The 21,886-nt window shown below is 46.3% G+C and overlaps 1 protein-coding gene across 3 annotated transcripts in view; it reads right to left on the bottom strand.

Moving 5' to 3' along the window:
• Positions 1-2,887: 2,887 nt before the first annotated feature.
• CBFA2T2 (CBFA2/RUNX1 partner transcriptional co-repressor 2) overlaps positions 2,888-21,886 on the bottom strand; it is a 152,622-nt gene continuing 133,623 nt past the window's right edge. For 2 of the 3 annotated variants that reach the window (XM_039479227.2, XM_074406411.1), the window contains exons 9-11: positions 15,307-15,375; positions 11,391-11,581; positions 2,888-7,661 (exon numbers count right to left, since the gene is read on the bottom strand). In XM_039479227.2, coding sequence (XP_039335161.1) covers positions 7,362-7,661; positions 11,391-11,581; positions 15,307-15,375 — 560 coding nt within the window. In that variant the 3' untranslated portion in view covers positions 2,888-7,361. The remainder of the gene's footprint in view (positions 7,662-11,390; positions 11,582-15,306; positions 15,376-21,886) is intronic. The other variant, XM_039479228.2, reaches the window with a different exon arrangement.

Below are 21,886 nucleotides of genomic sequence, written 5' to 3'. Positions count from 1 at the left end.
TTTCAAATCTGCCTGGTCATTTTCAGACTGTTTGCTCGTTGTTTTCCAGTGCCACCTTTAGAGGTTTCATATTTTATATTCTGTATCTGGTGATTCCAGCATCTGAAGCCCCAGGGGTCTCAATCAATTATTGTTCCTGATGACTCTGCTCACGATGGCTCATGTCCTTGGAGGTTCAGTAGTGTTTCTGGACAGCTTATAATTTGTTGACACACGGTATTGATCCTGAAGGTCCTTAGATAATTATCTTAATTTCGCAGCTCCAGGATTCCTTGACCTTCCTTCAGTATAAATCTGAACCCCAGCCCCAAGAGAGAGAAGACCTAAAATTACAGTCTCTGGTGAGTTGTTTTTTTTTTTTTTTGAGACGGAGTTTCGCTCTTGTTACCCAGGCTGGAGTGCAATGGCACGATCTCGGCTCACCGCAACCTCCGCCTCCTGGGTTCAGGCAATTCTCCTGCTTCAGCCTCCTGAGTAGCTGGGATTACAGGCACGTGCCACCATGCCCAGCTAATTTTTTGTATTTTTAGTAGAGACGGTGTTTCACCATGTTGACCAGGATGGTCTCGATCTCTTGACCTCGTCCTCGTGATCCACCTGCCTCGGCCTCCCAAAGTGCTGGGATTACAGGCTTGAGCCACCGCGCCCGGCCTTTTTTTTTTTTTTTTTTTTTGAGACTGGGTCTTGCTCTGCTGTCCAGGCTGGAGTACAGTGGCACAATCATGGCTCACTGCAGCCTCTACCTTCTGGGCTCAGGCGGCCCTCCCACCTCAGCCTCCCAAGTTGCTGGGACACAGATGCATGACACCATGTCCAGCTAACTTTTTAATTTTTGTACAGATGGGGACCTCACTATGTTGACCAGGTTAGTCTCAAATTTCTGGACTCCAGCGATTTCAGCCTCCTAAAGTGCTGGGATTACAGGTGTGAGCCACCACGTGCAGCCCAATTCTTTTTTTTTCTCTCAAGCAGGGACAGAGATGTTTCCAGTTCAGTTTCCATTGTAGATGGGCAGATTTTCCCTGCTGCCTTTTCATGGTGCCAAAGGTGCTGAGCTACCTGCCTTCGTAGAAAGGCCCCGGTTTTGTTTCTGCACTTTGTATGCTCAAAACCAAGTCTCACATTGCCCCTGGAGGCAGTCAATCCCTCCAGCTCTTGAGTTCATGGAATGTCCTATCTATGACCTCAGCAATGCAGTTTAAAAAGTACATTCATGGCCAGGCGCCGTGGCTCATGCCTGTAATCCCAGCGCTTTGGGAGGCCAAGGTGGGTGGATCACAAGGTCAGGAGTTCGAGACCAGCCTGACCAGCATGGTGAAACCCCCATCTCTACTAAAAATACAAAAAAAGCCAGGTGTGGTGACACGCACCTGTAATCCCAGCTACTTGGGAGGCCGAGGCAGGAGAATCATCTGAACCTGGGAGGCGGAGGCTGCAGTGAGTGGAGATCATCACATCATTGCACTCCAGCCTGGGTGACAGAGTGAGACTCCATATCAAAAAAAAATAAAGGACATTCATTATAATTTAGCATCTGGGTGTTTTGCAGCCATATAAAGATTTTCAGTCTGCCCCCCCCCCTTTTTTTTTTTTTTTTTTTTTTTTTTTTTGAGACAGTCTCACTCTGTCGCCCAGGCTGGAGTGCAGTGTTGTGATCTTAGCTCACTGCAACCACCGCCTCCTGGGTTCAAGAGATTCACCTGCCTCAGCCTCCCAAGTAGCTGGAACTACAGGTGTGTGCCACCACCCCTGGCTAATTTTTTGTATTTTTAGTAGAGACGAGGTTTCACCGTTTTAGCCAGGCTGGTCTTGATCTTCTGACCTGATCTGCCTGCCTCGGCCTCCCAAAGTGCTGAGATTACAAGCGTGAGCCACTGTGCCCAGTTCCCGCCTGCCATGTCTATGGCACATAGCTTTCTACCAACTTATTGCAGGGCTGACAGTCCCATGGCTGAGATCTTGTCATTGTTCTAGGTGGGAGGATTGCAGTGTGGCCCAGAAAGGTTTGCAGTTGGCACCACCTGCATCAAAGATCATAGAGCCAAGCCCCAGGCCCCAGGCCAGCCGTTCTCCCTTTGCATTCGAGAGGACTGCGAAGCTGGTGCTGCCAATCAGCCTCCTGGGCAAGGCTGCTCAGGAGAGGTGGGCCTCAGGCAGAGCACAGATGGGTATTCAAGTGACAGAAGTGAGGCCTCAGCTCACCAGTGGTAAACTGGCCTGGCAGCCTGAGATTCCACACACAGGTGTGTCTGTACCAGCCTTAGGGCCATGGAAAGTACCACCCAAGGGCTGCTGGAAGTAACTGCGGGCTTTTAGGGAGAGTAGTTTGAACACTTCAAGGATCCAAGAAATGTTCAGTATCAAAAATTCCACTTTGGGAAATTATCCTAAGGAAATAAATCATGCAAAGGAAGAGTGTGCATAGATGTATGTCATACCAGAAAACTCGAGCGCGATCCAATTGCCCAAAAGGAGGTGAAGAGTTAAAAAGTCATGCCACTGCACTCCAGCCTGGGCAGTAGACACCCTCCCTTCCACCAAAAAAAAAAAAAAAAAAAAAAAATCACTTGAGAAGGAGTAACGAGGAGTGTCTGGAAGCTGTTGACCCTGACCACAGGCCCACTGGTGGGTTCCAACAGCCGTTGGGCCTCGTCCCCACAGGGCAGTGACCAGCTGCTGCAGCTGGCTTCCCAGAGAGAACAGCTCCAGGCCCGTGGGGTACAGGGACCTCCTGCTTCATTTCCTTGGGTGCTCTTCAGGCCACGACTAGAACCAGTTGGGGCCGCTCTCTCCAGCTTCCTCAAGAATTTGGGAATTAGGGCAAGGGGTCATATCCTAGTGTAGGGACCACCTTTCCTCCCAGTTCCATTCCAGCTTGAGGCAGAAAAGGAATATAGCCTTTTTATTGACTACCTTAAGTAGAACAAACTAAATACATATTTAACAGTTTTGGTTCGTTTATACAGTACATTAAATAAGTTATGCACAGAGTTAAGTAACGAAAGTTCCTATCAGAGTAAAATGACAAAGCACAGAAAAACCAGACTCTAACGCATTCTGTGGGTGGTTTCACGTTCATCATCCCCCTTTAAAAACCACATATGGAGGCTTCGTTTTCCATTTATTTACATTGACTTTTTTATGAGTGGAGCCTTTGTAGCCTCGTCAGGAACTTCCTGGAAAGCCACGTAAGGGTACTGAAGGCCCTTCAGCCCAGCAGCCCTTTCAATCATTTGCCTAATACTTACTGCTGCTTCTCTGCCGACTCCAAGGTAGGGACAGGCTGTCCCTGACAGACACCAGCGCCCATGCCCCATTTGGTATAAGCATCACTGAGTGTACACTGGGCAGCCGTAGGCCCGACCAGATGGGGTCTGTGAGGGAAATTCCACGTCACGGGCTATGGAGGGGGAGGAGGGGGACTAAGACCCACCCCTCAGGCCTCCTAACCCACTCCTGGCTCACGATGGAAAAGGTCACCTGCACCATCATCTTTGGAAATGAGCATGTCAATGCCCGAGGGCAAAGAGGCAGGTAGTCAATGTTTTGGTTTACAAAAACTACAGACACTCCAGAGTCGGAAGGGCCCTGTGAAGCTACTGGCGCAGCCCCTGCCAGAATCTGGGCAGGGCTGCTTTCAACAGCTGGCCATCTGGCCTGTGCTCAACAGTTCACGCTCCGCTGGCTCTTCTTCCATTTGGTTCAGACTTGCTACCACCCAGTTCTCTGCAAACAGCTTAAAAAAAAAAAAAAAAAAAAAAATCTAAGGAGGTTGGTTTGGTCTTCTGACCTGGGAGCCTGGAAACTTGTTTCTAGTTCAGTTCGGAAGAAAGCCTCCATGCAGTGTTCTGTTTTCAGTGATTTATTCAATTCATAATCCTTTCCACAATTTCCAGGACAGATGGCCATCTGGTCATTCTGAAAAGCTCAATGTCATACGATTCCAGCTGTGTTGAACCTTCAAATGCACTTGCTGAGATATCCTCTAGAACTATCCAGAATGTCTATACTCTTTGCAAGCAGCTGATGAGGCTGAGGCTAACTCTGGGACAGGGCTGTACAAAGCAGAGTGGATTTTCTGTTTGGAAGCTGGAGCTGTCAAGTTGACACCAGTAAGAACTCCTGATGACCTTCTGGTCCAAATGGGTAAAGGAAGTTCATGCTGCAGAGAGTGGGCAGCAGCTGAGGCCAGGTGTGGACTTGGGGTGGGAAGATGTGTCCTGTTTCCAGACTCAGACCCACTGACAGGCTAACCCAGCACCGCCCTAAAAATAATCCACCCATCTGTGACCACATGGTCACCCAACTGGGCCTGAGCAGATCTGCTAGAGCACCAGCCCCGGAGCTGCAGGGCCCAACATGGAATGCCCCCACCTCCTGAGGTGGACTGCCTAGGCCTGGGCTTAACTTCTTGAGTCACCTTTACCACTGGATAGTCAGGCATGATGCAGGTAAGTGGGGACCAAAAAAAAAAAAAAAAAAAAAAAAAAAAAAAAAATCAAAGATGTGAAACCCGGCCCTCAAAAAACTTGGGAGTTGGCATCTTTGTTCTTCTCTGGTTCCTGCAGTCATTCCTCACTTGGCAGGAGACCATGATGTCCCAAAACACATCAGTACCACTGGCGGGAGGCGCTGAGCACTGCTGTCATCCTAGACATGTCTGGCTGATGGCCATTCACATGTTGCATTTGCTTTTTGGTCCAGCCCTTCTCTGCCTTTTGTCACTGCAAATATTAACCATGGAGGTCAGTTCTCTAAGTAGCCTGAACTTCCACTCCCAACCTGGTAGCTGAGGTGCTGCCAGCAGAGGCTGGAAACCACGCAAGGAACCTGGACTCGCTCCTGCACCTCCCGCTGCCTGCACTGCTCCACTGGTGCTCCTCCTCCTGACCAGAGTGAAGAATTTCAGAACGGGATTCCTGAAATGTGAATAGGGAGTCCTGGACAGAGGCCCTCATGACTTCTGTGTGAAACTGACCAGAATTAACACAGCCAAAGGTTAATCGATGGAGCTTCAGTGTGGAATACTGCCCAGGTTCACAGATCAGCCCCTGGGTAGCACAGGAGCAAGGTGGAAAAGCATTACGAAGACTTAGAAAACCAAACTGTCACAGGAACACACCAAATCTAAGCCTTAGCTGTAGAAATGGGCACAGGGGTTGCTAAATATTATTTTGTTGGCTTTTGGCTTCTTATTCCAACCAGTAAAAGCATGAGCTACCCTGGGCAGGTTTATGGCCACTGGAGATTTTTAAATCCTGCTTAAGGTGTTCATCCAATGAATCCATGAAAAACCAGTCAGCTGGTGTGGAGGCCCCGTGACCTCCTTGTCAGACAGCCAAGTCTTACTGACGCCATCCCCTCGTCAGGGTTCTCCACCAAGGGCTGAGGCTTAATGAGGCAGGTGGGGATGGGAAAATACCAATGTATTAGGACTGGAAAACTGTGGGTCCTATGTGTTCCACAGCAAAGTAACACGGTCCTCTGCTGTTCTTTCCCTGGTCATACCTCACTTTAGGAAATGGGCATCTAGGCATTTTAAAGGTGTCATGTACTAGGTTTCTTTGTAAGACTGAAAATGCTTGGTTACAGTAAATTAGGGACTTGACATTCTTAAAGTAAGATGTAGCTGCATGCAACAAGGCTGTGTGGATCCCTTTTCCTCTATTACTGACAGCTTTTATTTTAGACTCTGGTCAGTGCACAGAAGGTGGAGATTCAACCTATGTTTCAAAGGCCAGCTGGAAAAGGGCCAAACTTAATCCAACTGATTCTTGGGTGTGAGAGGATACTGGAGGCTCGAAGGTGTCGGGGTCCTGAGGACTCCCATCAAAACCCCAAAAGACAGGCCAGGAGACCAGCCTGGCCAACATGATGAAACTCTATCTCTACTAAAAATACAAAAATTAGCTGGGCGTGGTGGCGGGCACCTGTAATCCCAGCTACTCGGGAGGCTGGGGCAGGAGAATGGCTTGGACCTGGGAGGTGGAGGTTGCGGTGAGCCAAGGTCGTGCCACTGCACTGTGACAGAGCAGGACATGGTCGGAAAAAAAAAACAAAAAACAAAAAAAGCAGAAGAAATGTGGGAGGCAGTTCCTAACATTCTGAAAAGGGTATAGGTGATGTCCCGTTTGAAAAATTGGTCAGCTTTTCCCAAATGGTTCTCCTATTTCATGAAACCTTTCTGATGAGCTGGCAGATAATACAAGAGAAGGAAACAGAAATTGTGTGCCTGACAATAAATCCACTTAGTAGGTGCAATGACCTGAAATGATGAGGTTTGAAGAATTCTTTCAGGTCCAGAAGGGCTGCTCAGATGAGACCAGGCCTTGACAGCAGGGGTGAGTCCTAACAACCTGCCATGGCACGTCCAGCAGGACAACTGTGGCTCAGCGGATGCCAAATAGAGCCTACGGGCAGAAGATGCCCACAGCAGTCCAGATGTGTGTGGTCTGAGATAAAAGGACACAGAACAAGACGACTGTGCAAACAGCCAAGTGGTGGGAGAAGGTCTGTATTTCCAAGAGATGATCCACTCAGTAATTTGACGATACTAATTTGGCCAACATGCTCAGAGAGAACAGACTATCCACAACTGAGTCTCACTCTCTTTCAGACCAATCCATGCGCTGGAAACTATTTTCTGCACAAGCAAAATCAAGAGAAAAGAACAGGTCCCAAACTAAAGCAGCCAGTAAGGTTGGAAAATCTTGTCCAAAATCATCTGTGATGTGCGGGAAGTTTTATTTGTTTATGTTTTTGCTACTATGGGTGCTTTTATTGCAACAGTGACTTCTTTCCTGTGGACTCTGAGATCTGAACAAGTCTGAATAGCAGGGTTGAGAAGGGAGTCCTGAGTGCCACCTGTTGCTTACCCAAGTCCCCATGAGGCCAACCAGTGTCATTTGCTGAGGGTAGAGATGGGGCCGAAGGAGCTGTTCAGGGTGAGGGGGCTGCTCCCTATCCGAGAGGCTTCCTCCACCAGCCTGCTGCCCGCCACCTCCAGCCTAGCCGGGCACATTCAAAAGTCTGCTGACTCAAGGAGATGGGGAGGGGAGCTGGTGGTCTACACTGAGAAGGAACTGGCTAAGCCAGCTTCAGTGGGGAGAGGAACAACCAGGAAAGCCATGGAGGTGGCAGTGGGGCTGGGCCGGCTGCCCATGTGCAGAGAATGGCACACTGGCTCCACAGATGGGAAGTGCCCAGAGAGGCTGTGGGTGCTATTATTCAGGCTTGGACTCTTCCTGCCTCCAATTCCTGCTGATGACCCAGCAGCTACATGCATGGGTTCCTACAGCCAGTCCCTTGGTCCAAACGTTCTGTGGTACTGAGCGGCCATCAGGGTAACTAGAGTCTGGGGCTCAGAGGCTGCTGGTATCGATGGCTGTCACGGAGGCAGGTGTTGAGGAACGTGAGGTGGTTGCCGAGGTCTTGTCCAGGGCTGGGCTGGGCACACTGCAGTCGGCAGACCTGGCAGAGGAGCCCCTGCCTACAGGAAGCAGTGGCCGGCCCTGGCCATGGGGGCTCTGGCTATGCAGGTTCTGACCACAGAGGCGGTGGTGCCGCTCCCAGTCCTTGTGCTGGCAGAAAGAGCCGCAGTATCGTGCGATATTGCAGCCACTGCATGTCTCGCTGGCTTTGCGGCCACAGTTCCAGCAGTTCTGCAAGACACAGGCGCCAGTTAGTGGTTGCTGGGATTGAGGGGCAGGCTTGGCATTCATCCGCTGCACAGTAAAGCAAGGGGCTGCATGGAGAGAACCCTGGCTTTGGAGCTACATACAACTGTGGTCAAGTCCTCCCTCTACTGCTGTTTATGAGAAATACACCCCACCTTTCTGAGTTTCCTTCATTTGTAAAACAAGGAAACTACTTACCTGCAGGATGACAGGAACAGTGAAATGAAGGATGCCTACGATAGGTAGCCATCTCTTCCGCTTAAGGCATAGACTCATCTTTTGACTCAGATTTTAACAGTCAGAAACCAAACCCAATTCTGTGCCAGGGTCTCCCCCAACAGCCATCTATCCTAAGACCACGTGTTAAGACGAACATTTATCCTGCTCCTTTCTGCATGTGCCACCACACCTGGCTAATTTTTGTATTTATATATATATATAATATATGTATTTACTAGAGATGGGGTTTTGCCATGTTGGCCATGCTGGTCTTGAACTCCTGGGCCTAAGTGATCTACCCATCTCAGCCTCCCAAAGTACTGGGATTACAGGCACCTGCCTGATACTGCACCTCTCACTAGAGAAATAATCTTCATTGTTTTTACTGATAATCTTACTTAACCAAAGTTATTGCTGCTGTTTTTTTAATTTTTCTTTCTTTTGGAGAAAGGGTCTTGCTATTGTTGCCCAGGCTGGACTTGACCTCCTGGGCACCAGAGATCCTCTCACACTCCCACCTTAGCCTCCTGAGTAGCTGGGATTATAGGCGTGCACCACCACGCCTAGCTAATTCTTTAATTTTTTTGTAGAGACAGGGTCTCCTTATGTCGCCCAGGCTGGTCTTGAACTCCTGGCCTCCAATGACCCTCCCACCTTGGCCTCTTAAAGAGCTGAAATTACAGGCAAGGGTTACTGTGCCTGTTCCCTAATAATTATCAGACCAATAGGATGGGAGCTACTATACACATTAAGCAGAGATGGAGACTGACCCCTTTAAGAGTGTACTGCCGGTGTGAGAGGGAAGTGGGACCAGAAGTCAGGGCTCCTTCCTCCCCCACACCAAACCACCTTTCACAAGATGAACAAGAAACTCCAGGGATACCTGCTGAATTTCAACGAGAATATTCTGGATGAATATTCTTGATGGATGAGAATCAGCCCTTTTAGTCCAATGCAAACTCATCCAAAGGACAGGCTCTCTGTCCCTTCCCTGCTTTGAAAAGTGATTTTGCAGGGATAGGTGCTCGTGTGTACCTCACCTGGAGGCCATTTTGAGGCTTGTTTAAAGTTACAGTTCTTTAAAAGCACAATTCTGAAAATGGAGAGCTGGGATTTAAACCTACGCAGTCCAGATCCAGGATGTATGCTCTTAGCCAAAAGCTATACTTTTCCTTTGGAGACAGATATAAACACAGAGATAAAAGTAGATAAATATAGACAAATACAGATACTGATATGGATGGCTATAGACACATAGTTAAACATACAGAACAGAACAGATATATCACTCTCAAAAACGATTCTCTTTTTTATCTGAGGCAGTTTCATTCTTGCTGCCCATGATGGAGTGCAATGGTGTGATCTTGGCTCACTGCAACCTCCACCTCCTGGGTTGTCCTACCTCAGCTTCCCGAGTAGCTGGGATATAGGCATGTGCCACCACACACGGCTAATTTTTTACTTTTAGTAGAGATGTGGGACTAGGCTGGTCTCGAACTCCTGACCTCAGGTGAGCCGGCCACCTCAGCCTCTCAAAGTGCTGGGATTATAGGTGTGAGCCACCGTGCCTGGCACAATTCTCTTTTTTTCCCCTCTTCATCTTGCCATTGTCATCACCTTTTATATATATATATATATATATATATATATATATATATATATATATATATTTTTTTTTTTTTTTTATTTTATTTTTAAGACACGGTTTCACCATGTTGGTCAGGCTGGTCTTGAATGCCCAACCTCAGGTGATCCGCCTGCCTTGGCCTCCAAAGTGCTTGGATTACAGGCGTGAGCCACCACGCCTGGCCTTTTTTTTTTTTTTTTAAAGAGATAGAGTCTTGCTCTCTCACCCAGGTTGGAGTGCAGTGTTACGATCATGGTGGCCTTGAATCTCTTGGGCTCAAGCAATCCTCCTGTCTCAGCCTCCAAAGTAGCTGGACTATAGATGTGTGACACCATGCCTGGCCAACTGCAGAAATGGAGTCTCGCCATCTAGCCCAGGCTGGTCTTTAACTCCTGAGCTCAAGTGTTCCTACCACCTTGGCTTCCCAAAGTGCTGGGATTACAGGCATCAGCCACTGCACCCAGCCTCAAAAACAATTCTAAAAAAAAGGAGGAGAGAAGGAAAAGGGAGGGAGTTAAATAGACTGTTTTCTCTCTTTTTTTAAATTCATACTTTCTATAAGCAAGAGACTGTTTTCTCACAACCCACAGTATCTATATTGAAGCGCTATAGTAAGTTATTTCACCACATCCTCGGTGATCCCCACGTGGTATTTAGGTATTTTCATCTGCACACTGCTATGCCTGACTGTAAGATACTGAAATGGACAATATAGATGACAAGAAAATAATATTTCTACAGTTTGTTTAAAAGAAAAAGTCCTTCTATAATCCCAGCACTTTGGGAGTCCAAGGCGGGTGGATCACTTCAGGGCAGGAGTTTGAGACCAGCCTGGCCAACATGGCAAAAACCCGTCTCTACTAAAAATATTAAAATGAGTTGGGCAAGGTGGCACACACTGTAGTCCCAGCTACTCAGGAGGCTGAGGTGGGAAAATCACTTGAACCCAGAGGTGGAGGCTGCAGTGAGCCGAGACTGCACCACTGCACTCCACCCTGGGTTAAGAGTGAGTTCTTAACTTCAAGAGAATGTCCCAAAGACAGCCGGTCTCCCATCCAGTAGATGAGATCTACCTACTTACAGAAAGAAACTCGTTTCTTGTTTTAAAGCTAAAAAATGACTAAAATGAAAGCTACAGAAAAATGGCATTAAATTTGAAAGGGCTGCTCGAATGTTTTGGTACAGGTTGCTTTCGTCTCAGTTTGTGCATTTTTCTCCTCACTGTAGTATCCAAGTATCCTATACAGAACCATCACCAAGTCCTGGGCCCCTGAGTCCTGGGCAATCAGGCAGATTGAAGTAACCCAACCTGTTACTTCAGTCCACAAACCAGCTATCCTATTTCTAAAAATTCTAGATGCTAAAGGACCCTGCCCTTTCTTACTCCTCTACCCTGACTTCAGCACTGAGGGAGTATATCAGTTACATTCCCTGAGCCACAGTCTCCTCATCTGTGAATTAGAGATTCAACATTATCCAACTCATAGGGCCAATGTGAGACTCAAAAAGAAAATATGCAACTTCGCCGTGTGTCTGGCACACAGTAAGCTAACTTTGTCAATGCTGGTCATCATCATCATTGTGGAATTACACAAACTCTGTCTTTAGGGTGAATTCCCAAAATTTTAACCAATACACTGAACCTCTCTCTATATATGTGTATGTGCATAAAAATACGATGTAATAATTTATTATCTTGGCATGTAAAAGTCTTAGTGTGAGAACCAAAACTCTTCTGGCACTGGCTAAAAATTATCATCATCGAGCTCAAGAGCAGACTGCCTGAATCTTCCTGCTCAGCGTATAGGGCAGCGGGCGTGGTCACTCCAGCTGCCTGCCCCGGCCCCGAGGGCTAACAGAGCTCTGACCTCTGTGGACTCCTCTTGCTCGTTAATGACGAGGAAAGCATCCTCCGCGGCCTGCCGCTTGACGTCCGCTATGGTTTGCTCCATTCGTGCTCTCTCTGTTGCAATCACTTCAAAGGCTTTCTGCTCTGCTTCAGCGACAGCCTTCTGTACTTCTGACATGGCCTGAATTTTCACCTTATTCACAGCTTCTTCTAGAAGAAAGTGACAGTAAAATCAACTGGCCGAGAAATCTTTTCCCTCCCACCCCACAGCATTTCTAAGAAAGGACAGAGCTGACACAAAATGATCTTTTCTAAAACTACACAGGGAGGAATACATGGTATTCACAGTCATGCATCCATCCATGTAGGTGCTGGCTGGGTACGTAGATGGAGGTGGCCACTGAGCTAGGATTGTGGACATGGGTCACTAGACACAGGCCACACTCTCATGACATGTTATGTCACTGTAAGAGAATAGAGTTCCAAGGAGAAAAGTGATCAGCTCTTCAGTGGGCAAGGGAGAATCAAGACAATGTGTTTTGGTTGAGATGGTGGATGGAAATGAGTTTGCAAAGTCTTGCGTGCCAGACTAATTTGACCTTCGTTTTTCTTTTTTTTTTTTGAAAACAGGGCCTTGCTCTGTTGCCCAGGCTGGAGTGCACTGCCGTGATCACAGCAAACTACAGCCTTGACCTCTGAATCATGATCCTCCCACCTCAGCCTTCTGAGTAGCTAGGGTTACAGGCATGTCCCACCATACTCTGCTAATTTTTAAATTTTTTTGTAGCGATGAGGTCTCACTATGCTGCTCAGGCTGGTCTAGAACTCCTGGGCTCAACTGATCCTCTTAGTTGAGCATCCCAAAGTGTTGGTGTTAAAGTGTTATAGGAGTTAGGCACCCTGCCCAGCTTGACCTTATTTTCTAAAAGAAACTTCACAAAGGATTCTATGCAAGGGAAGATTAAAGACAGAGATAGCAACTGGGAGGCTGGTGCAATGATTAAGCTGATAGAAGAGGCTGCATTTAGGCAGGAGTCAGTGGCACTGAGGAAGGGATGAGGCAGAAAAAGGTTGGGAGCACCGAAGGGCCTGGATGCGGAGGTGAAAGGGAAGAATGGAAGTGCTAGGCAAATGAACTGGACAGTCCACACAAAGCTAGTGTGGGGGCAAGTGAAAAGGTGGAGGTGCCTCCAGGGCATCTAGGTGAAAATGGCTGGGAGGAAATTAAATAAATAAGGCTAAGAGGCCCCCAGCCACCACTCCTCTCCCCTTAATCCCTGCCAAAAAATAAAAAGGAAAAGACTAGGTGGAGAAACATGGGCTAAAACATAGATTTGAGCACACTGCCAGGAGCCCTGGGCTTCGAAGTCCTGTCCACTTACCGTCATCCTACCTGGTTCCTGATCACTTCCTTCCATCACCAATGCCCTGCTATTTCCCTAGTGTAGACACCGCAAATAACATGTTCATGTGTTTGAGCCTCAGCCCAATGAGAATGTGAACGTTTAGTCCTAATATAATAGCTCCCGACATGAGTCCACAAGACCAGACAATACAGAAGCCTAAGGAAACTCCTTCACGGTTTACCTCTTGCACATGGCACAGGCTCAAGGGAGGTTCAAACACAGAATTCTAGGCTGCCATGAAACAACTTTCCATCTGATGGCTCCGGCCTTAAGAAAAGAAAGTTGGCCAGGGGCGGTGGTTCACGCCTATAATCCCAGCACTTCGGGAGGCCGAGACGGGTGGATCACGAGGTCAAGAGAGCAAGACCATCCTGGTCAATATGGTGAAACCCCGTCTCTACTAAAAATAAAATAAAATTAGCTGGGCATGTTGGCACACGCCTGTAGTCCCAGCTACTCGGGAGGCTGAGGCAGGAGAATTGCTTGAACCCAGGAGACGGAGGTTGTGGTGAGCCAAGATCACGCCATTGCACTCCAGCCTGGGTAACAAGAGCGAAACTCCGTCTCAAAAAAAAAAAAAAAAGAAAAAAGTCTTCACCCCAGAGGCCAAGAAACTTCCTTAGGTGTCTTATTAGATCCCTCTTATTGAGCCAGCGTTAACAGTGCTCTCAGGTACATTTTAACTCTTCAGCTTAAGCATGAATTAGTAATCATCTCAGTTTGGCTAGCTATCATGCTGGAGGTCATCTAAGGTCATAGATGGCACTGAAGCAGAGCAAGGACTCAAATTTAGCTTGCCAGCACCAAAGTTGGGCTCTTAACCATAGTTAACCAAAAGTATCTCCCAAGTAATCAAAGTCACTAGTTCTACCCCCCTCCCCGCCCAAGTGCTTTTCCAACATGAATAAAGTCACTAGTTTTAAAGAGATCTTGTGGCCGGGCATGATGGCTCATGCCTGTAATCCTTGCACTTTGGGAGGCCAGGGCAGGTGGATCATCTGAGGTTAGGAGTTCGAAATCAGCCTGACATAGTGAAACCCCATCTCTACTAAAAATACAAAAATCAGCTGGGCATGGTGGTGGGTGCCTATAATCCCAGCTACTTGGGAGGCTAAGGCAGGACAGTCACTTGAACCTGGGATATTCTAACTGTACTCCCGCCTGTGTGGTGAAGCAGAACTACATCTCAAAAAGAGAGAGATTTTGTGTATAGTAATTGTTCTCTCCATCTTATGATGATCTTCATTTCCCAAAATTTTATTCCACTTCTTGTTAACATAATATACATTTTCCCATTTTCAACTGCAAGGATTTTTACAAGTTACATGCAGTTTTCCAAATTGTCTTTAATGGTGAAATAATACTTTGTTGTGCAGCAACACAGCAACAAATAATGGGGCTCACTGCAGCCTTGTCTTCCTGTGCTCAAGTCATCTTTCTGCCTCAGCCCCCCAAGTAGCTAGGTCTGCCAACCTTGGCCTCTCACAGTGCTGGGATTACAGGTGTGAGCCACCACACTCCACCCACACTGTTGTTTCTTTAATACTTTGTGTTTAAATATGCTCCATTTTTGAAAGGGAACACTCAAAGGCATGAAAGTGAGGAAAGATTCCAAGAATTTGCGGGTACTCCATTAATTTCTTATATAAGCCTCTGACCAATTATTGAGTGTCATCAACAAGGTCTTCTAAAATTGTCAATAACTGAGGGCTAATTTATCAGAAATGCTTTATCTTACATTATCTTGACTACTAGTAAGAAAAAATATTTTGCAATGTTTATTTGTATTTCTCATAGTATAATATGTCTGTTTATATCTTTATTTACTACTGTCTTGATGCTATTAAAAGTCTTTATGAATGTAGGTATTGCATTTTTATAGAAAGTAAATTTTATCTTAGTAAAAAAAACAAAAATTGTATTGGACTTAAAAAATGAAAGTAGGATGGGGAGGCAAGAAAGAAAAGAATCCTAGTATTTTGATAAGGTTGACATTAGAGATGTGACGTTCATCCCTGAACGTATAGAATAGGCTGTCCCCACCCTTCTTATTCTTGTAAAAAGGAGGCCTACCAAGAATAGCTGTGCCTATGGTGGCACAGTGAAGGTGAAAGAAAGCACAGGGGAATTACAGAGCTGTACCCAGAGCAGAATTTGGGCACAAATGTGGCAGCAGTGTGAACACAGTGTATTGTAGATGCCAGTGAAGAGATCAGGCAAAATGAACACTGCCACTGGCCCAGAAACAGGGCATGCCGACACGTACTTACTACCTCAGCACGACCCAGTGGAAGAGTGTGAAAGGGACTGGAGGGAGCTATTCCAAACTCCTGACTTGCAAAGTAAAAAGACAGGAAGTTGGGGAGACATGCAGGACAAGCCAGGATGGGACAGGCAGGAGCCCAGAGCTCTGAGGAGCAGGTTATTACACAACCAAAAGACTCAGTTACCAACCATCCGCCCAGTTATCTGTTCTCTGCTCCCACAAATTAGTGAGTACACATGAGCTACGAGCAGTGAGACACATACCTGTTTTTTTCCAAAACTCCACAGGTACATATCCTGTACCTGGCCTGCTGCTGAATTCTCTCTGAGAATCTGCAGAAGAGACATAAAAAGCATAGGGTCAGAAGCTGTCTATGATCAGTTTTATTTTTATTTATTTTTATTTTTATTTTTTTTTGAGACGGAGTTTCGCTCTTGTTACCCAGGCTGGAGTGCAACGGCGCGATCTCGGCTCACCGCAACCTCCGCCTCCTGGGCTCAGGCAATTCTCCTGCCTCAGCCTCCTGAGTAGCTGGGATTACAGGCACGCGCCACCACGCCCAGCTAGTTTTTTTTTTGTATTTTTAGTAGAGACGGGGTTTCACCATGTTGACCAGGATGGTCTCGATCTCTTGACCTCGTGATCCAGCCGCCTCGGCCTCCCAAAGTGCTGGGATTCCAGGCTTGAGCCACTGCGCCCGGCCTGATCAGTTTTATTTTTGATCAGATTTCTCATTAACTACTTAGACTCAAACATATATTTCATTTAGTATTAAAAAAACTCTCATATAAGGGCTAAAAATCAGATTATAACGTAGTACAGTAAATATTTAGTTTTAAAACACACCCCTCCATCAAATTAACGGCATTTCAAAGTGGTGAGATTAAAAGTGATCTTCACGCCGGGCGCGGTGGCTCAAGCCTGTAATCCCAGCACTTTGGGAGGCTGAGGCGGGTGGATCATGAGGTCAAGAGATCGAGACCATCCTGGTCAACATGGTGAAACCCCGTCTCTACTAAAGATACAAAAAATTAGCTGGGCATGGTGGTGTGTGCCTGTAATCCCAGCTACTCAGGAGGCTGAGGCAGGAGAATTGCTTGAACCCAGGAGGCGGAGGTTGCGGTGAGCCGAGATCGCACCATTGCACTCCAGCCTGGGTAACAAGAGTGAAACTCCGTCTCAAAAAAAAATAAAATAAAATAGAATAAAAATAAAAGTGATCTTCACTTTCTTCTTTTTATTTACCTATTATCCTATTATGTCCTAATTTTCCCCCTATAAACATGTATGTGTTTTTAAGATATAGTGCTCCCTAAAATATAAATGTATAAACGTTAAGTGCACACAGATTTTTTTTTTTTTTTTTTTTTGAGACAGAGTCTTGCTCTGTTGCCCAAGCTGGAGTGCAGTGGTGCGATCTCGGCTCAGTGCAACTTCTGCCTCCTGGGTTCAAGTGATTCTCCTGCCTCAGTCTCCCAGGTAGCTGGGACTACAGGTGCACACCACCATGCCCAGCTAATTTTTGTACTTTTAGTACTTTTAGTAGAGATGGGGTTTCATCATGTTGGCCAGGCTGGTCTTGACCTCCTGACCTCAAATGATCCACTGTGCCTGGCCTGTGCACACAGATATTTATATGCGTGTGTGTATGTCCATATCTAATTCAATAGTCCCCATCATGCACAGGTTTCTGGCACTGCCCTGTACCTGTGTCAGGGAATATAGCTTTTGTTTTTGGCAGTTCTGAATCCTTACATGTGATTTAAGGAAGTTTCCATTAAAGTGTCTTAGCTTATGAACTGAACTAAGAAGAAAAAATAAAGTAGTTAAAAAAAAAAAAAAAAAAAAAAACACAACCAACAGGCTGGGCGTGGTGGCTCATGCCTGTAATCTCAGCACTTTGGGAGGTGGGTGGATTGACTGCCTGAGCTCAGAAGTTCAAGATCACCCAGGGAACATGGTGAAACCCTGTCTCTACTAAAAATACAAAAAAATTAACTGGTGTGGTAGCGCGTGCCTCTAGTCCCAGCTACTTGGGAGGCTGAGGCAAGAGAATCGCTTGATCCCCAGTGGCGAACGCTGCAGTGAGCCGAAACTGTACCACTACACTCCAGCTTCGGCTATGGAGTAAGACTCTGTCTCAAATAAATAAATAAATAAACAAACCAACACAACTATGATCTGAAATGCTGCATTTCAAAATATGTGTTTTTCCCCAAAGAAACATATCAGTGGTTTGCTGGGAAGGACTCAGGGGTGGAGGGTGACTTGTCATATATGCTTATTGTGATTTTGAAATATAATTTAAAAACCCTGGTGGGGTATTATCGCCTGTCGCCCAGGCTGGATGGAATGCAGTGGTGCAATCACAACTCACTACTGTAGCCTTGAACTCTAGGGTTCCAGCAGTTCTCTCACTTCAGCGTCAAGAATAGCTGGGATTGCCAGGCGCGGTGGCTCACGCCTGTGATCCCAGCACTTTGGGAGGCCGAGGCGGGTGGATCACAAGGTCAAGGGATCGAGACCATCCTGGTCAACATGGTGAAACCCCGTCTCTACTAAAAATACAAAAAATTAGCTGGGCATGGTGGCGCGTGCCTGTAATCCCAGCTACTCAGGAGGTTGAGGCAGGAGAATTGCCTGAACCCAGGAGGTGGAGGTTGCGGTGAGCCGAGATTGTGCCATTGCACTCCAGCTTGGGTAACAAGAGAAACTCCATCTCAAAAAAAAAAAAAAAAAAAAAGAATAGCTGGGATTATATGAGCCACCATGCCTGGTGCTATACAATATATTTTATGGAAAATGGTTCTAGTGCTTATGAAGTATGAAAACTGAAGTAATTTAATGTTATCAGTATCTGGGTACTACTTTCTTTGAGCTTTAAAAAAATTTTTATGTGTAAAACACATAAAATTTACCATTTTAAACTGTGTAATTCAGTGACATTTAGTACATTCACAATGTTGTGCAGCCATAACTACTATCTAATCCAGAAGATCTTCATTGCCCCAAAAGGGTACCTTGTACAGGCTAGTAAGCTTAAAATTTTGATAGTATTAATACTTTCTGTGAGACAGCGCTCTCTGGAGTGCCATCACCATGGCTAATAAAATGAAAACAAAAGAGGTCTCTCTAACATAGATCAGGTTCCTAATTCATGTCATTTGTGAAACACCTAGAAACTGAGATCCATGAAATAAACACAGGGAGAAGTCTATGACAGAAACAGCCACAAAAACATACGTGAAGGAACAAGTAGTACATCACTATCAACTTAAATAAGAAAAACCGGTATGAGAAAGGGTCTGAGTGTAGATAACACTCATAAAATAAGAAAATAACGTTAAGAAACACTTATTTACTTGTGGGGCCTTGGGGAAACCTGACAACCACGGAAAAGCCACCTTGCTTCAGTTATCAGTATGACCTTGGTCATGTCCTGTGCATTTACCTAGTCCTCAGCATTTTATTTCTCTGACAAAAGTAAAAGGTGAGAAGAACTTGACACTAAAGGAATCTCTCAGTTTACTCAGGATAGCCTGGAAGCTAGGGATATTTTCACTCTATGTTCCGAAGCCAGAGCAATGGTTCTTATATCTCTAAACCTGAAAGAGACAGAAGGTATGATCTTCAATTGGTTCACTAAGAAAACTAAAGTCTCAGCTGGAAGTGGTGGGTCACATTGTAATCCCAGCACTTTGGGAGGCTGAGGCAGATGGATGGATCACCAGAGCTCATGAGTTCAAGATGACCAGCCTGGCCAACATGGTGAAACCCTGTCTCTACTAAAAATACAAAAACTTAGATAGGTGTGGTGATGGGCCCCTGTAATCCCAGCTACTTGGGAGGCTGAGGCAGGAGAATTGCTTGAATCTGGGAGGTGGAGGTTGCAGTGAGCAGAGATCGCACCATTGCATACCAGCCTGGGTAACAAGTGTGAAACTCTGTCCAAAAAAAGAAAAAAAGAAAAGAAAAGGAAACTAGAGTCTCAGAGGCTTTTTCTCCTGAGAACTGATCCTTCTCCTTCATAACCACATCCCATTAGTATTCACAGTGATCTCGGCTCACTGCAAGCTCTGCCTTCTGGGTTCATGTGATTGTCTTGCCTCAGCCTCCTGGGTGGTAGCTGGGACTACAGGTGCATGCCACCATGCCTGGCTATTGTATTTGTATTTTTAGTAGAGATGAGGTTTCACTATGTTAGCCAGGCTGGTCTCTTTCAATATTTCTATGTGTTTCAAAAATTTCAAAATAAAACATCAGAAAACATTATCTTTGAGGCCGGGCGCGGTGGCTCAAGCCTGTAATCCCAGCACTCTGGGAGGCCGAGGCAGGTGGATCACGAGGTCAAGAGATCGAGACCATCCTGGTCAACATGGTGCAACTCCGTCTCTACTAAAAACACAAAAAATTAGCTGGGCATGGTGGTGTGTGCCTGTAATCCCAGCTACTCAGGAGGCTGAGGCAGGAGAATTGCCTGAATCCAGGAGGCGGAGGTTGCGGTGAGCCGAGATCGCGCCATTGCACTCCAGCCTGGGTAACAAGAGCGAAACTCCATTCAAAAAAAAAAAGAAAATGTTATCTTTAAATATGTACATAGAAAATTCTACAAGAATACATTATTCACCATTCAGCCTAAGGAATAATGTGGGGAGAGGAGAGGTAGCATTTTTACAAATTACTTTGTGTGTAACAGGGCCTTCTTCTGTCACCCAGGCTAGAGTGCAGTGATGCAAATGATCATAGCTCACCGCAGCCTCGAACTCCTGGGCTCAGGTCATCCTGCCTCAGCCTCTCGAGTAGCTAGGACTTTAGGCGTGTACTACCATGACCACCTAATTTCCTTTCTAATTTTTTTGCACAGACTGGGTTTCACTGTCTCAGGGTTTCCAGGGTTTCTTGGATTCCTGTCCTCAAACAATTTTCCTGTCTGTCTCCCCAAGGACTAGGATTATAGGTGTAAGCCATTGTTCCAGGCCGCTATAATTACTTCTATAAGAATCTACTTCTATGAGAATTAGGATATCAAATTCTCCTCCTGTTTGTAAACATTTTATAAATTTCATTTCTGTACTTTTTTTTTTTTTTTGGACAGAGTTTCGCTCTTGTTACCCAGGCTGGAGTGCAATGGCGCGATCTCGGCTCACCGCAACCTCCGCCTCCTGGGTTCAGGCAATTCTCCTGCCTCAGCCTCCTGAGTAGCTGGGATTACAGGCACACGCCATCATGCCCAGCTAATTTTTTGTATTTTTAGTAGAGACGGGGTTTCACCATGTTGACCAGGATGGTCTCGATATCTTGACCTCGTGATCCACCCACCTCGGCCTCCCAAAGTGCTGGGATTACAGGCGTGAGCCACTGCGCCCGGCCAAATTTCATTTCTTAAGGAAATCTCCAGCAAGCTTCTGGGCTGTTCCAGCGTGAACTGGGTGCTTTCTAGGCTTGCCTTACCACTAATGCTCAGGGCTCTCCCTTACCGGCCCAGGGATTCCTTTCCTTCCTTTCTTGTTTTGGATTCTGTTTCAGCAATTCAGTGTCTCCCGTTTTCTGATTTCACTCTGTGAAAGTATCCTATAACAGGTGTCCCCAAACTACGGCCACTGGCCGCATGTGGCCCCCTAAGGCCATTTATCTGGCCCCCCACCGCACTTCAGGAAGGGGCACCTCTTTCATTGGTGGTCAGTGAGAGGAGCACAGTATGTGGCGGCCCTCCAACGGTCTGTGGGACAGTGAACTGGCCCCCTGTGTAAAAAGTTTGGGGATGCCTGCGTAGATACTGTGAGAAAGGGCAGGCAGGAGGTGCATTTTTAAAAAATTATAGGCTATTGGCTGGGCCTAGTGGCTCACGTCTGTAATCCCAGCACTTTGGGAGTCCATGGCAGGCGGATCATGGGGTTGGGAGATCGAGACCATCCTGGCTAATCCCATCTCTACTAAAAATACAAAAAAATATTAGCCGGGCCTGGTGGCATGCGCCAGTGGTCCCAGCTATTAGGAAGGCTGAGGCAGGGAATTGCTTGGATCCAGGAGGCGGAGGTTGTGGTGAGCTGAGATCGTGCCACTGCACTCCAGCCTGGGCGACAGTAAGACTTTGTTTCAAAAAACAAAAATTAAAAAAAAAAAATTGCCAGACATGGTGGCTCATGCCTGTAATCCTAACACTTTGGGAGGCCAAGGTGGGTGGATCACCTGAGGTCAAGAGTTCGATATCAGCCTGGCCAACATGGTGAAATCTCATCTCTCTTTTTTTTTTTTTTGAGACGGAGTTTTGCTCTCCTTACCCAGGCTGGAGTGCAATGGCGTGATCTCAGCTCACTGTAACCTCCGCCTCCTGGGTTCAGGCAATTCTCCTGCCTCAGCCTCCTGAGTAGCTGGGATTACAGGCATGCGCCACCATGCCCAGCTAATTTTTTGTATTTTTAGTAGAGACGGGGTTTCACCATGTTGACCAGGATGGTCTCGATCTCTTGACCTTGTGATCCACCTGCCTCGGCCTCCCAGAGTGCTGGGATTACAGGCTTGAGTCACCACGCCCGGCCAACCTCATCTCTTAAAAAAAAAAAACTAAAATAAAAAAATCGTAGGCTATTAATCTAACAATTGTTTTAGTTAAGTATAGAATTCTAAATTAAAGTAATTCTCCTTTAGATTCGTCTTATTTCAATGATGCTAAATGACTAAGTCTATTTTCCTGTGTTGTCTACTTGTGATTCAACCTGGAACTATCTTGCAGGTCTTGGTAATTTTTGGAATTATTTCAATATTCCATCTTCTCTACTTGTTCTGTTCACTCTTTTTGAAATTCATGATTTGGATATATGAGTTGGGTAGATTTCTAATGTT

The sequence above is a fragment of the Saimiri boliviensis genome, chromosome 9 (assembly GCF_048565385.1).
Source record: "Saimiri boliviensis isolate mSaiBol1 chromosome 9, mSaiBol1.pri, whole genome shotgun sequence".
Classification (NCBI taxonomy): Eukaryota; Metazoa; Chordata; class Mammalia; order Primates; family Cebidae; genus Saimiri; species Saimiri boliviensis.
This window is presented reverse-complemented; position numbering and strand designations above follow the sequence as displayed.